Raw genomic sequence first — 15,007 nt, 5'->3', positions numbered from 1 at the left:
ATACAAATATAATTTTATTATGTGTTATTTATTACATTTATATGATACCTGATTCGAACTGACTCCGAACAGTTTACTAATGATTTAAATATGAAAAACATGACAATAATAACAAGAAGTAAAAAAATGTAGATATTGCAAAATAAAAAATGGGTAGAAACAAAGAAACCCTAAGGATAAAAAAATTAAAATTACAGGTAGTTATGCACTTACAACCATCCACAGTGACCAAAGTTATAATGGCATTGAAAAAAATGATGTATGACAATCATTGCACTTATGACTGTCACCGCATTCCCATGATCATGTGATTAAAATGTGGATAATTGACAAACAATACATTTTAAAATGATTGTAGCATCCTGTGGTCATGTGGTCATACTTTAAGACCTTTCCAATTGATGTCAAGCAAGTAACATCAATGGAGAAAACCAGATTCACTTAACAACTGTTATGATTTACTTAACAACCATAGCAAAAAATCATGAAATTGAGTGTTATTTACTGCCTAGTATTAATATTACCATTTAGACATATACCGCTTCTCAGAGCTTTCTAAGCAGTTTACAAAGTCAGCATCTTGCCCCCACAATCTGGGTCCATAGTTTAGCAATGGAAATTCTAGTTCCATCTGTGGTCATTAAGTCGAGGTATACCTGTAATAGAATATAAGGCCTATCACTGCATAACTTACAAATTAATTGAATTTTTTTAAAAAAACTTTGATGCACTTAGTTATAATTAAATCATGGGAAAACAATGCAACCAGCTTCTCTTGATTGTCAGATTTTTTGCACCTCAGATAACCCTTTCACAAACATTGTAAAGGCACGGTTTCTAGCATTGGCAGGTTTAAAACTTCCTCTGTTACATGAATTTGCTCCCTCAACCTTCTGCTCTAGCCCACTCATAGGATCCCAGAACTATTTGCTTATGAAATTCATCATGCTATAAAATAGCATCAACTTCCAGTTCATCTCTGGCTGTTCTGGTTTGATGGATACCCTTTGACATGGCGTAGCCAAACCAATATCAGTTGTGTATTGTTTTTATTCATCCATTTAACATAATTTATTATCTTGTATTGTTACTTGATTTCCATATGCTACCCCTATCTAGTGTAGTCCTTGCACACACATTTGGATTAGCTCTTCTAAAATTTCAGGAAAGCAAGCAACAAACAATCTACTCCTGAATTCTTTTTGTTTGATCAGTAGAAAAGACACAACAAGAACCAATTCTGCTGCCTTGGAATATTATGCCTCAGTTATAATGCATTTAACTTGGAAGGGAGTTCCATTAATTTCAATGTATTTGATTTCCAAGTATGTGTGCTTTGGACTACAGCCCAAATTTGGAAATTATACAGAAACCTAACTTGGATCTAAATCACACTTACTTGCATTCCTATGAAGCCAGTGGGACCAACTTCTAAATGTAAAGTTTTAAGGTTACAGTATTACAATGAGAATCAGTTTGCTTTTTCCCAAGAGTATTTATGTCACTTTATCATCACTTTTTAAAGCTAGAAAGGAGATGGACTGAGCCTATATCCCAGGTTTCCAGAAGTTTGTTTAAAGTGGGAGAAGGACAAATCCATGGGGGCTGACCATGTTATGTTCATTGAAAAAGTCCAAGGTGGAATTGTTCATTGGCTTGATAAACTATGCTTAAAATATTGTCATGATGTGGAATCCTGTGCAGATGATATTTCCGGTTGAAAGGATCCCATGCCAAATGTATAAAGGATCTCACTTCATATATTAACATCTGATGTGAAAATGTCAGGAGTGAAGAGGGATTCTGGAGTATAGTAAGAGCAGGCCTGGGCCTCCTTCGCTTCTTCAGTTAAATGACTGGTGAGCTTGGGTGAAACCAATTTGGCAGGAACTAGTGGTTGTTTCCCTTTAAAATCTCTTTCTAAACTTCCCTAGGGAGCCACTAAGAGGGATATTCTTTTGAGAAGTGTGAAAAGATTAAGCAGTTAGCTCCCTTCTGAAATCTGAAGTAAAAATACTGAATCCTTAATTGAGGTATTTGGGGCAAGGGAGATTAAGCTACTTCAAGATATTCATGATGCACTCGGTGATTTGAAAGCAAATCCATTCATTATATAAGCAACTATCAAAACAAAGAGACCTGTTGTTCCAACTAATTAGAAGAAAAGTTTGAACTGCAAAGTATAAATTGTTTAGATGACTAATTGCTTGAGATAATGGCATGAGATCAGTATTTTAAAGGCAAGGATTTTTCCCCCTCATAATCTCTTACTTATCTTACCAGAAATTATAATTGAAGAAAAATTCTTTGTGATTAAGAAATACATAGCACTTGACTTGAACAAAACTTTTGCTAAAGAAAACTAAGGTTAGGTTGACTTTTAAGTTCTCATCCTAAAGCTGATACTTAGGACCAATCCTGCCATTAGATAAAATGAGACAAGCCACCTCTGACAGCTGATTTGGGATGTAATGCAATTGAAAGAGCAGAACATGTGACAATTATTAAATTTATTTTTTGTGTTTTTCCATTAAAGAAAAGTAGAACATGAAATTTTCTCCCTCAGGTGCCAGAATAACTTGATTGCTTTTAGTCTTTTGAACCTTGACTTGGGGGGACAGGAAGGAAACACCTGCTGCCCAGAGGCTGCAGAATGCTGACCATGGTGAGACTAACTTTGCATCTTCAAGTTACTGAATGAAGGCAGTGGAAGTGACACTGGAAAAAAAATCCTTTAAAAGGAATAGACATAATCCATGCAATTGAATCTTTATCTTCGTAGAATTGAGAATGAATTAAATATCAACATACAGGGTACACGTAAGTGCAAGATCTCAAATCTCAGGGCAGGAATAAGCATTTTTTTGAGACACTGGAGCAGAAAAGTGCTGAGTCATGAAGAAACAGACCAATTCTTTACAAAGTATTTTCTTCTATCCCAAATTTCCCATTTTTATATAAAACTGGGCATGATTTTGCAGTGAGCTCACATTTCTTTATAAAGGCTCAATATACCTTGGCTCCCTTCACCCAGTGTGCTTATAGATGCCATTTCTTTGAAAATGCCTTTTCTCATACAGTACATACCCAAATTTAATTACAAAAGCAAGAAAACATAGAAGAGGCCAAATGGGTTAGCTTCAACTGTTTAAAAAATATCCCTTGGTGTATCTTTTCAAGTATATCCGTCAACTGGTTCTGTTGCTCCTGCACTGACCTTAGTCAGTTGTTTATGTAAAATTCTTTTATAAAGATGTATTTCCACTCTTTCAGTTTTTGTGCTCTTTGGCTCCAGCGCTAATAGAATGCCAAGAAGCGTAGGAGTGAAGGTGATGTTGCAATGTCTGTCAGCTATAGAGTGATTCCTTTTGTTCACTGCTAGGTCTCATGATATTTTCCAGGGACACCCTCTTGTCTATTTAGTTTAATGATTTTAAAAAATGGATCATTGCCATCAGAAATTATTCTCTGAAATACAGATTCTTTCCCTCTCAGAGAAAACATGATTTGTTATAATTCCTGTTTTTTTAAAAAGTGGTTCCTAACAAGAGTTCATCTGGGTCACAAAAGGTGAGAGTGTAATGATTCTACCTCTGGATTCTGATGAGGTTTTACTGAAATGGTTCGGAAACTAAAGGAACTGAGGCCAAAGTTCTAAAATGAATTCTTAGTTATTTGCTAAAGCTGCTAAGGTGACACAAAGGGAGAATAATGAAATATATGACAATAATTATATTATTATTTACTATATTTGCTTAGGTTCAATTTGCATTTTGATTAAATTATAAAATGTATCTATTATACTCATCCATTATTGTTATTGGGACCACCAGTATGCACATTTGACCCATATTAACATTAGTTTCCCGAGCTGGATTTGCATTTTTGATGCTTTTAGGAACCAATTTTATTAGCCTTTTGGTGAAGTGTTATCAACAACATGTCTCCCTTTTCAATAAATATATTCATTTGTTTAAAGTATTGCTTATTGCAGTTATACCTCTATAAATAACGTCATTCCAATAAACCTGCCATTTTTATTGAGAATGAATTATATCAATCTGGAAAATAAATATGTTAAAGCTAATACAAGGAAAAAAATTATTTTAGTTAACATCCAAATAATCTCTAGAATTGTGAGCAGGGTAATTGGGATAACATGATTAGTGGACTTTTATCTTCCCAATTTAAGTAGTTGCAAACACTGCAACTACCAAGCTCTCATTAATTTTGTAAGTATTCTTTACTTACATACATACTTACTTACAAAATAATTGTACCACATTATAAAGTTGTGTACTCAGATGACAAGCCTGTGTAAACAGTGACAATATTTCCATAATCTAAGTAAATTCATGTACATGGTTATACAGGAATATGAAGACAAATTTCAACATTAGAAGGCATAACTGTACTGTACATACAATGCTATATTAATATAATACTATGTTTCATTCACAGGTATTGTGTAATGCACATCAAATTAATATGTGAATTTTTTTATTTTTTTATTTTAGTCATATGAACTATGGGATGGATGTTGATATTATATGATCTTTTCAATTCTAAAGCAGCTTCAGTAATGTTTTGTTTTGGTGTACAGCTGCACATATAGACACAATGGAATTTGATTTGTGAGTAGCTTACCAAAATTACCGAAATAGCTAACATTTTTAAATGACTATTACATAGACATGCACCTGCTCAAGAGTCTCTGTAAATTAGTCTTGCAGTCATTGGAAAGCTCCCTTGGAATTCAATTACATGGTTGAAAAATAGAAAGTAAAAACTGTCTTTCCCTCCATGCAACAGCAAGGAAGAGTCACAACAAGTTATCTCTCTAACTGATAGTTTCAGAATTCAATATTTTTGATATGCTGTTGCTTCCACTGAATTTTCAGTATATTCATACCCTTTTGTATTTGATTTCTTCTGTTTTTTTTTTCAGTTGGAACCCATCTCTGAAGACATCCTTCATCAAACACCTAATGTGAATGCAATAGTTTCTTTGCAAAAATCCACTGCAATTCATAGTAAGTTTTTAGGGATAATTCATCCCTAAATATTTAGTATTGCTGTTACTAAACTGAACTGCTTTTTAGGATATGTAAACAAGTCATTTTTTCTGACTAGTCATGGCATATAGTCATCTGGTGAATTTCGTCTTTCTCCCTCCGTTAATAGAAGTTTGGAAGATACCTGGGGGTTTTGGGTTTGTTTTTTTTAATCTATTGGCAGCTCTTCCATAAACTGAAACTTTTCAATATCTGGGCAACTGTTTCTATTAAAAGACATGGATAAAAATTGATTGTTTATAGTTCAAAATATATTGAGGAACCTGACATTTCTAGATGCATGACAGGACTCATTTTAGAGCCCATAATCTTTGGAGCTGGTGGCACATTTAAATTTTGAAGGAAAATTGAGGCAAATCAGAAAGCAACTAACAGTGGCTGATCCTCAGCATTGGCTGCAATGTCATGGTATGTTTTCTACCCCGTTCTAATTTACTTTTTTTATTTTTCTGGATATATGGGTACTTCAGATTTTGTTCTCTAAAAATACATACTGGTCTTACAGTATGTGGGTTTCCAAAATATTGCCATAATATGTATAAAATTCTAAATATAGCTGTTTTTTTAAGATGAATGTTGTACAGGTAAATAATTCTAATGTTTTCAACCATTTTGACAACTCTTCTATTTTTGCTATTGTTGCTCTATTAGCTATGGTGTTAAATGTTAAATATTTACTCCATACACTCTGTATTTCATTGTTAAATCTCAATGTTTTTCACTTCTTTTTGAACTACACTAATATGCTTTGCTATTAGCACATTGATAAGTTAAACTTGTAGTCATCAACTATTGTGATGTATAGAGTGTTATGTCCTAGACTTTTGATGGCGAACCTACAGGGGGCACACAAAGTCCTCTCTGCGGGCACGCAAGCCTCACCCTAGCTCAGCTCTCCCGCACATGTGTGCGCACCTCCTGCTGGCCACTTGTTTTTTTGGTCTCTATTGTGCATGCACAGGGGTGGGGCACATGCAGGAGAAGCACTTGCATGCTTGGGAGGGGAGTGGGGGGTTTGTGTGCGCATGGGGCGGGGCCAATGCTGGGATGCTCTTAGTGCTGCTACCAATACACTGCTTGTGGTCTGTTTGTGCACGCAATGGACTTGCGCTGTGCATGACGTGTGCTGCGCATGCATGCACACTCTTCCACCAATGCGACACCCAGCTGCTCACCAGAACTCACGCAGGCGCCACACACTGAGCGCGAGTGCACAATTGTTTGCTTCAAAAACAGGTATGGAACACTGATGGGCGAGTGGGCCAAACGAGCTACCATACTGGTATGGTGGCCGCTGCTCCTGACTACTGGTACGGCTGTACTGGGCTGTACTGCCTGGAACCTACTACTGGGCGGGGCCCATGCATGAGGGTCATGTGGCATTACGCAGGCGATGAGAGGAAAACAAGGGGTCACTCCCTGCATTGCCTGGGGTCAGGGCATCAGGAGGTGTGTGAACACATGCTTTCCACACGCAGCAACAACAAGGTTAGCCATCACTGTCCTAGACATTAATCTATATAAATTCAGAAATATATAAAAAAGTATTCTCATATTCATGATCATTCTCGTACTTTTTTTTCAATGTTGCAGTCACACTAATATTTTATGATATTAGATCCTCATTTTTATATAACCCATGTTTGAATTATGTCAGGAATATATCATCTTTTTGGATCAATGGCTACAGTTAGAGGAATTTAAATAATTTAAAATAAACAGACAAAATAAAAGAAGAGGTGGAGTTTCACTATATATAAAAAATAATTACATATCTACAGAAACAGAGGACAACAATGATGAAAACTGTTTTGAATGCATTTGGGTCAATATAAAAGGGGGGAAATGACATTGCCATAGGTGTATACTATAGGCCACCCAACCTAACTGAGGAAATAGATGAACTTTTTGCTAGTCAGTTAATTAGGTAATGTAGGAAGCACATTACAATAGTAATGCAGGATTTTAATTATCTTGACATCAACTGAGAGACAAACTCTGCACCAAATGGAAGATCAAGCAGGTTCCTGACAAACTCAGCAGACAATTTGGTTTCCCAAAAACTAGAGGGTAACTAGGACATCAGCCATATTGTACTTAATTCTCACTAATATAAAGGAAATTATAGAAGGTGTTGAAGCTACAGGAAACTTGTAATATTGGAATTCAACATTATGCCAGCATAAGCAATAGAACAAAGTCAAACTAGAGTCTTGGAATTTAAGAGAGCTAATTTCAATAAATTTAGAGAGATCTTGGAAAGGATTCCATGGATTGAGAATCTTAAGGGGAAAACTTGGGAAACTTTAAAAAGTGAGATTATAAAAGCCTAGCACAATACTAATGAAGAAAAAAAACAGTTTCTGAAAAGAAACCAGCATGGCTGTATAAAAACTGTCTGATAAATTGAAAGACAAAAGAGACAAGTATAAAAAGTAGAAGGTAGAATATCAGCAATTAGCCTGAATTTACAAAGATGAAGTGGGGAAAGCTAAGATGCAAAATGAACTAAGGCTTGCAACAAAAGTCATAAATAACAACAAAAGAAGCTTCTTTCAACATGTAAAAAACAAGAAAAAAGTCAAAAAACAATTAGTCCATTAATGGGAGAAAGTGGAAAGAAGGCGACAAGCAACAGGGAGAAAGCAGAACTGCTTAACTCATTTTCTGCTTCTGTCTTTATGCAAAAGGAAAAAACAGCCCAACCTATCAAAAACTTACCATTAAAAAAACAGATTAGGAGTACAAGTTAAAATAGGTAAGAAAATGGCAAATGAGCACCAGTCTACCCTAGATGTGTTCAACTCAATGAACAGATGGATTACATCCCAAGGTTCTGAAGGAATGCATACATGATCTCAGAACCATTGAGCTATATCTTTCAAAGATCCTGCACCACTGGGCAGCTACCAAAGGACTGGAAAAAAGCTAATGTAGTTCCCATCTTCAAAAAAGGGGGAAAATAAATCCAGGAAACTGCAGAACTATCAGTGACCATTTAGAACATGTGTGCCAAATTTACATCATCATTGCGTATCAGGACTTTTTCTCCCTTTGCTAAATCAAGCAAGGGTGTGGCCAATGTGTGACGGGCTGCAAGTTTGACACCCCTGATCTAGAGGCAAACAAAGTTGTAACCAAAATTTAACATGGGCTTGACAAAAACAGATCATGCAAACAAATCTTATTGCATTCTTCAACAAAGTGACAAAATTAGTGGACCAGACGAATGCTGAACATTTTTAAGAAGAGATTGAACAACCATTTGTCTGAAATGATATACGGCAGCGATGGCGAATCTTTTTTGTCTCGCGTGCCATAAGTGGGGGGAGCGCAGAGGGGTTGTGCGTGGGCGTGCTGCACCCATAATTCAATACATGAACCTCCCAGCATGCATGCGTGCATGACAGGTGCTCCCCCCCATTTTCTGCATGCTTTTTTTCACCCTTCCCAGACTCCAGAGGTTTTATAGGAGTCTGGGGAGAGCAAACCCACCCCCCAGGAGGTCCTCCGGAGGCTTCAGGAGCTTCCTTGAAGCCTCCAGAGCGAAAAAAAATGGCCCTATGGGCAAACCAGAAGTTTGGGAATAAACTTCTGGTTTGTTCATAGGGCCGTTTTTCGTCCTCCGGAGCTTTCAGGGATCTTCATGAGGCTTCCCTGAAGGCTCCGGAGGACTAAAAACAGCCGTACAAGTAAACTGGAAGTCACTTCCAGTTTGTCCATGGGGTCATTTTTTGTCCTCTGGGGTCTTCAGGGAAGCCTCCAGAAGGCCCCTGAAGGCTCCGAAGGGCTTAAATCAGCCCTAAGAGCAAACAGGAAGTCCAAAACTTCTGGTTTGCTCATAGGACCGTTTTTTTTTTGTGCTCCGGAGGCTTCAGGGAAGCCCCTGAAGCCTCCGGAGGGCCTCCAGGGGAGGGCGGGGAGGCTGTTTTCACCCTCCCCAGGCTTCTATAAAGCCTCTGAAGCCTGGGGAGGGCAAAAATGGCTTTAAAAATGGCTGAACTCAGCTGGCCAGTACGCCCATGCGCGCTGGCCAGCTGACATGGCAACGCCTTGCGTGCCCTGACAAATGGCTCCGCGTTCCACCTGTGGCACGTGTGCCATAGGTTTACCATCCCAGATATAGGGTTTCCTGCCTGGGCAGGGAGTTGAACTAGAAGACCTCCAAGGTCCCTTTCACTCCAATAGAATAACATTCTATTCTATTCCCCACCGATGCATCTTTGTGGAATTTATAGAGAAGAAAATAAAGCATTGTCAAAGCTAAACATGAATAAATCCTGAATTACATTAACATTTTGATTAATATCTTCTCCTCTTATGGATGGTATGTATCTTTAATCTCGAGTCCTCTACCAGAGATCTGGGAATTTGAGGCTATTGCATCATAATGAATCATAGCTGTTCCTAGCCCTTCACTACTCTGTACAGAGTTCTGATGTCATTCCTGGGATCTCATAGAGCCACACTCCTAGTTTAGCAATTACAGCCTCTACCACCAATGGGACCAGTTTATTTTCCATATCATGTCCAATTTCTCCTTCAGGCCCTTGTGCTTCTTTAGTTTCTTGTACTCCTTCTTCCTGATTTGCTATCAGTTGGCACTATTACATCTATCATATGGCTGTCTTGGTCTTTTATCTCTTATCATAAAGTCTGGTAGATTGGCTGGTACCCGCTTGTTTGTCAGGATCAGGAAGTCTCATCGAATCTTAGTTTTCTTATTCTCCAATCTTCTATGGGATGGCATATGCTATGCAAATGTTCTTGTACACAATGCCACTATGTGTTGAACTGTCTGCACTTTGGGTCCTGTCTAGTGTGGTAGAACTGCTGCTTAGTGTCTGTTTTTGTGCCGCTATGATCAGTGCCTCAACAGTCTTGTAGTCCAGCACAGTACAGTCACTGATAGAATTTCCCAATGTCTGCCATCTTAGCTATCTGTTAATGGTACATTCCATGCAGAGTCTTGTAAGCTTCAGAAAGATGCTTTCCTTTGAAAAAAAAAGTATGCAAACATCCCTTCAAAGCTGCTTGTTGGCCTCTTCCATTTCTAAAACAAAGTAAAGCTCTTGATTGCTTCACATTAAGGTGTTTAAAACCTTTGTTTGATAGTACCAATAATCAGAAGAGCTTTTTGCAATTGCATGGAAAAGATTCTTTCAAAACTAAACTTCCCAAACAAGGTTTCTGTATAACACAAAGGCACTTCAACAACAAAACTTCATTGCCTCCCACTAAGCAAAATACAGCCGTTTTGCAAAGAAAAAGAAAAAGGAATAAGAAAAAAAAATCATATTTCCACAACTGACAGGGAAATATTTGGGATAGTTTACATTTTTGTTAACAAAAAAGAACTGAACACAATTTTGTGAGTGTTATAATACATTTTCATTCTGTCTGCTTAGAAAAATGATCAAAGCAAACATGAGAACATTGAGTGTTGTGCTGATTTCAATGAAAGGAATAGGAAAAGTGAAAGTGTCTCTACTTTGGCCAGTTGTTATTGGCACATTTGTGAGATTTTGAGTCAGATGAAATTTGAAAGATGCAGTTATAGAAGGCCAAGATTCTAGTTGTGGGCTACTATTATTTGAAATGTTAATGCCGTGACAGAAGCTCAAAAGTGAACCATGGAATATCATTTCATTTATAGCAAAGTAGGGTATTATTCCTATATTTCAATTCCTTACCCATATGCTTTTTCTTCAATCACCCATTTTGTGAACACTGAGATCCATAAATAAATGGGATTGAATACTTTTGAAAATGATAACTATGGCTTCATGGTCTGTGAGAACATTGTGGAACATCCCTATAACTTTGTTTGTTTGTTTTATTGTAGTTTCTAAGTAGTTTGATAACAACGTTATTTTTGTATTTGTATAAGCTATTTTTCCAGATCTAACAATTATAGTACCTTAAACACAGGAGGACGTGGGGAATGTCAAGCATTTTACAAGTTGGAAAAAAGCCAATTTTCTGATGCTTTTAGTGCATTTTCATACATTACTCAGAAGCAAGTCCTATTGAGTTCAGATGGGACTTAGTCTAAGTTAAGTGGGTATAAGGTTGCAGCTGGGAATCTTAATTTTGTAATGTATTTCAGACTTTATCCCCATAAAATCCTCCATTATATATAGATCCTAGTAACAACTTAAGGAGTTCTGGTAATTTCTTTCAAAGGAACTGTCTCCCTATCATGTTACATAAGTTGATCAAGCTAGTTTTCTTTTACCTTCTTCTTAGCCATTTTACCACGTCTAATAAGAATACCTATTTAGAAAACAGATGGATGAAAGAAACCGTGTCTTTTTATTTAGACCGTATTACAGCAAAAAGGAACTTGCTTCCAGTTTAGTTCCAAATCATTGTATTTACAGCTGGACTCTAATATAGTTTAATAAAAATAACTCACCTTCTCATTGCTGGAAACCTAGCACAGACTTCTCATATACAGTATGTGACTACTTTTGCTTGCAGTCTTCTAGCAAAGTATGGGCTGATAGAATAGTAGAGGACCCGACTCCAGCACTAAATGTACTACAACTTGATGTCTGCTGAGATTCCTTGACTATTTTTGGCTTGGAAAAAGAAACCAAAAGAGCTTTCCCACCCAACTTCCCAAGGATCATACCAAGATTTGATATGATACAACCAGTTTAAGTGATGCAAGTCACTTTTAAAGGTAACCTTATTTAGAGGCATATGGCATAGTGTAGCAAAAAAAAAAAGCAGTGGTGGGTATACTGAAAATTCTGAATTTATCCTAACATGGTCAATAAAAACAGTTCGCTATAAAAGATGCTTTTCATATATGTTTATACAGCAAATTTTGGAATTTAATTGAACCAATTAAATCTGAAATTTTTGAATTAATGCACACTTTCATTTTAGATTTAGGTTTTTCTAACGTACCCCTTTCTGTTAAGCAGAATTTTCAAAAGCTTAAGCTGTATTCAATGGACTAGTCTTCAAAGTGACACAAGACCCTTTGTTGCTTCATATGCAGATTGCAGGTTCTAGCCTCTAGGGATCTGAAAAGGTTCAAAGCCATTACACCAATGATTTAAAAAACCGGTTTCAGTATTCTATGAAAAAACTGTCCTCTCCATAAAGTGTACTCTAAGTTCCCAGGAATATTCTTGAATTTATCTGTAGCAGATCTTTGGAAGAAATACAAACTTACTCAGACTCGTGTATTCCACATTCCCAATTAGAAAGCAGGAAGTCAGATTTCATTAAATTGGTTCCTTCCCTCAATGTGCTAGGAACCCAAGTCCCAATAATTGTTCTGTGGAATTGTAAAGGTGTCAATTCTAGCACACCTGGAGGACACACCAAAGGGAAATTATGATATCAGAAAAATAAGTGTGTGCTACTCATAATGTTATTCATAATCCATAATATTTTGTCTATTTATTTATCTGGTTTGTTTCTTTTTTTAAAAAAATGTTATCACCAGCAGGATTTTAAAAACCTTTTTTTTAATAAAACCCAAAGATTATATTATTGTCATTATTATTTTATTCTGCATTTTTAAGAGATGTTTTAGTCATCCCATGGCACACCTAATGCTCTTATTTTCTCTATAACAGAAACCCAACAGTGAGGTGGGTTGGATTGAAAAACATATGACTGGTCCAAAGCTATCCAGCCAGTGGATAGCTTCTATCCACTGTTCCTTTCCTGGTTTCTATCCACTGTTCCTTGGTCCGTGCCAAACTGGTTCATGAACCATTACTTTTTTCCCTATCTCTTTTGAAAGCTTTCCTAAAAAATATGATATTAAAGAGAGATAGATTGGTATCATAGTCAAGACATTGAGTTAGAAATTGGGAGACCACAAATTCTAATCCTGACTTAGACACAAAGCCTAGGTGACCTTGGGCTAGTCCCTGTCTCTCAACCCTAAGAAGGAGGCAAAGGGAAACCACCTCTGAAATCTAGCCAAGAAAACTTCAGGGACTTAACAAGGCAGTCATTAGGAATCAACACTGATTCAAAGACATTAAAAGAAAAAGGGAAAATCCCAGTGCATATAATCATGTCAAATAAATTATTGTTCTAGTACATCTCCCGATGTTTGCAGATGAAAGAACATCCAGAACTAACAAAACTGATTTTTCTGATGGCATAATTATTAGAAAGATCTGTTCTAGTCTTCTAATTTCTACTCCTGTCATAGTCATTTCTGGATTGCTTTTTCTCTTCACCAACCCTGTTTTATACTTACAGTTGTGAGAAATGTATCTTCCAGTTCTAAGAAATGCCAGATCTTTAAAATATTGATAGTGTAGTAAATACTCACTCTACAGAAAAAAAATCCTCAGTGATTCCGTCTCAGATGCTCGGAGTTCATTAAATTCTGTGATGATCTTTTCAGTTTATTACTTTCTCAGAAGGCTGTGACATAGAACTTGGAAAGAGAGAGAACTTTCCAACTTGGCACTGAGAGCCATAACTTCATCACAGTCATTTGGAATCCCAGTTACTCATAGTCGTATACTTAGAAGCTCTCTGTGTTGGACTTAAGCAACTACTTGGGTTTATACCACCGTGCTAGTGAAATTTCCCATAAATTATGGTGTGTTTTCTTTAGGGAAGTACTGGAAGTCTGTGAAGCCTTACATCGTGCCAGTTAGCTGTAAGCTGGCTGAAACTCAAGAGAGAGAGGAGACAGAGGCAGTCTCAGCCATGGCCTTACTTTCAGTGGATGTTGAGCAGTCATTTCTACCAGGACATGGCAGGTAAGTCCAAAATCGTACACACTAAAATTGTCAAATAAATTAGGGACATGATTGAGAAAATACATTAAAAGTATCACTTTCTTTCTTTCTCTCTCTCTCTTTTTTAAAGCCCAGGATCTTTTGTGTAACTAATCAGTGGAATGGCTTGCCTAAAGAATGTGGCTGCTCTAACACTGGATGTTTTTAAGAAGAAATTGGACAACTATTTGTCTAAAATGTTATAGGGTTTCCTGCTTGAGCAGAGGGTTGGACTAGAAGACCTCCAAGGTCCCTTCCAGCGCTGTTATTCTGTTAAACTGTTTTTAAACTCGAAATGCAGAGAAAAATACTACATGGGTTTGGGATTCTTGTTTCAGATGCTTGGGAACTGGCTCACCTTTACGACTGGTTGCAATATCTCACAGTCATGTGACCGCAATTTGTGATATTTTTATCAGTTTCAAGAAAAACCATCCATTTATAAGAATATGTTTAGTTATGAATGCAGCATTGGATTAATTAAGATTTGCTTTACAACCTGTTACAAAAACTGTTGCAAAATCAGGTTCAATCATGTGGGTACCTCCACTTATGACTGGAAATATCTAAGAAAACATGAAATCTAGTCCCAGTTGCAATCATAAATTGAATATTATCTGTAGCTTATTTCTTACATCTGTAGCTTATTACCACACCTACAGCATTGTTATTGTTTATTACCCAAGTTTTGTTGAAAGGATTGAAGATCCTGAGAAAAGGACAATTGCTATGTTACTATTCCTAGGGTTAAACAAAGCTTGTCCCCTTTAAAGCTTTTGAAAACAGCAGCTAAGAGAATCATCATACATTATTTTTTTAAAAAGAAATATTTGCTGCACCTGGAATGTAACACTAATATCCACTAATGTTGTAATAAGTGGGTCAAAATACCAAGTAATATCTTAAGTATCAGAAGACACAGCTTCATGAAAAAAGATGAATAAGTCATTCCCAGGGTTGGCTTCATTAATGTGCTAAATGATATTCCCAAATCCCAATCCAATTGGATTTTGTGTTTGGATTCTCAGTATACTCTAGTCATACAATCCTGCAAACTTTCAATCCCTCCATCTTCCACCCTTTATACATTTTCCCATATATACCTTCTATGTGATATATGTAGACCTCATAAACATTAAATATTCATTGAGAAAACCATGCTCA

At 36.7% G+C, this 15,007-nt stretch overlaps 1 protein-coding gene across 1 annotated transcript in view; it reads left to right on the top strand.

Annotated features, from left to right (window-relative positions):
• The window catches only part of HDAC9 (histone deacetylase 9), a 506,624-nt gene that overhangs the window by 472,843 nt on the left and 18,774 nt on the right, over positions 1-15,007 (top strand). The window contains exons 27-28 of the mRNA XM_081970663.1: positions 4,949-5,033; positions 13,678-13,825. Coding sequence (XP_081826789.1) covers positions 4,949-5,033; positions 13,678-13,825 — 233 coding nt within the window. The remainder of the gene's footprint in view (positions 1-4,948; positions 5,034-13,677; positions 13,826-15,007) is intronic.

This window comes from Natrix helvetica (assembly GCF_964273705.1).
Source record: "Natrix helvetica genome assembly, chromosome: Z".
In the NCBI taxonomy this organism is placed as follows: domain Eukaryota; kingdom Metazoa; phylum Chordata; class Lepidosauria; order Squamata; family Natricidae; genus Natrix; species Natrix helvetica.
The sequence above is the reverse complement of the archived record's forward strand: the minus strand, read 5'-3'. Positions and strand labels throughout refer to the sequence as shown.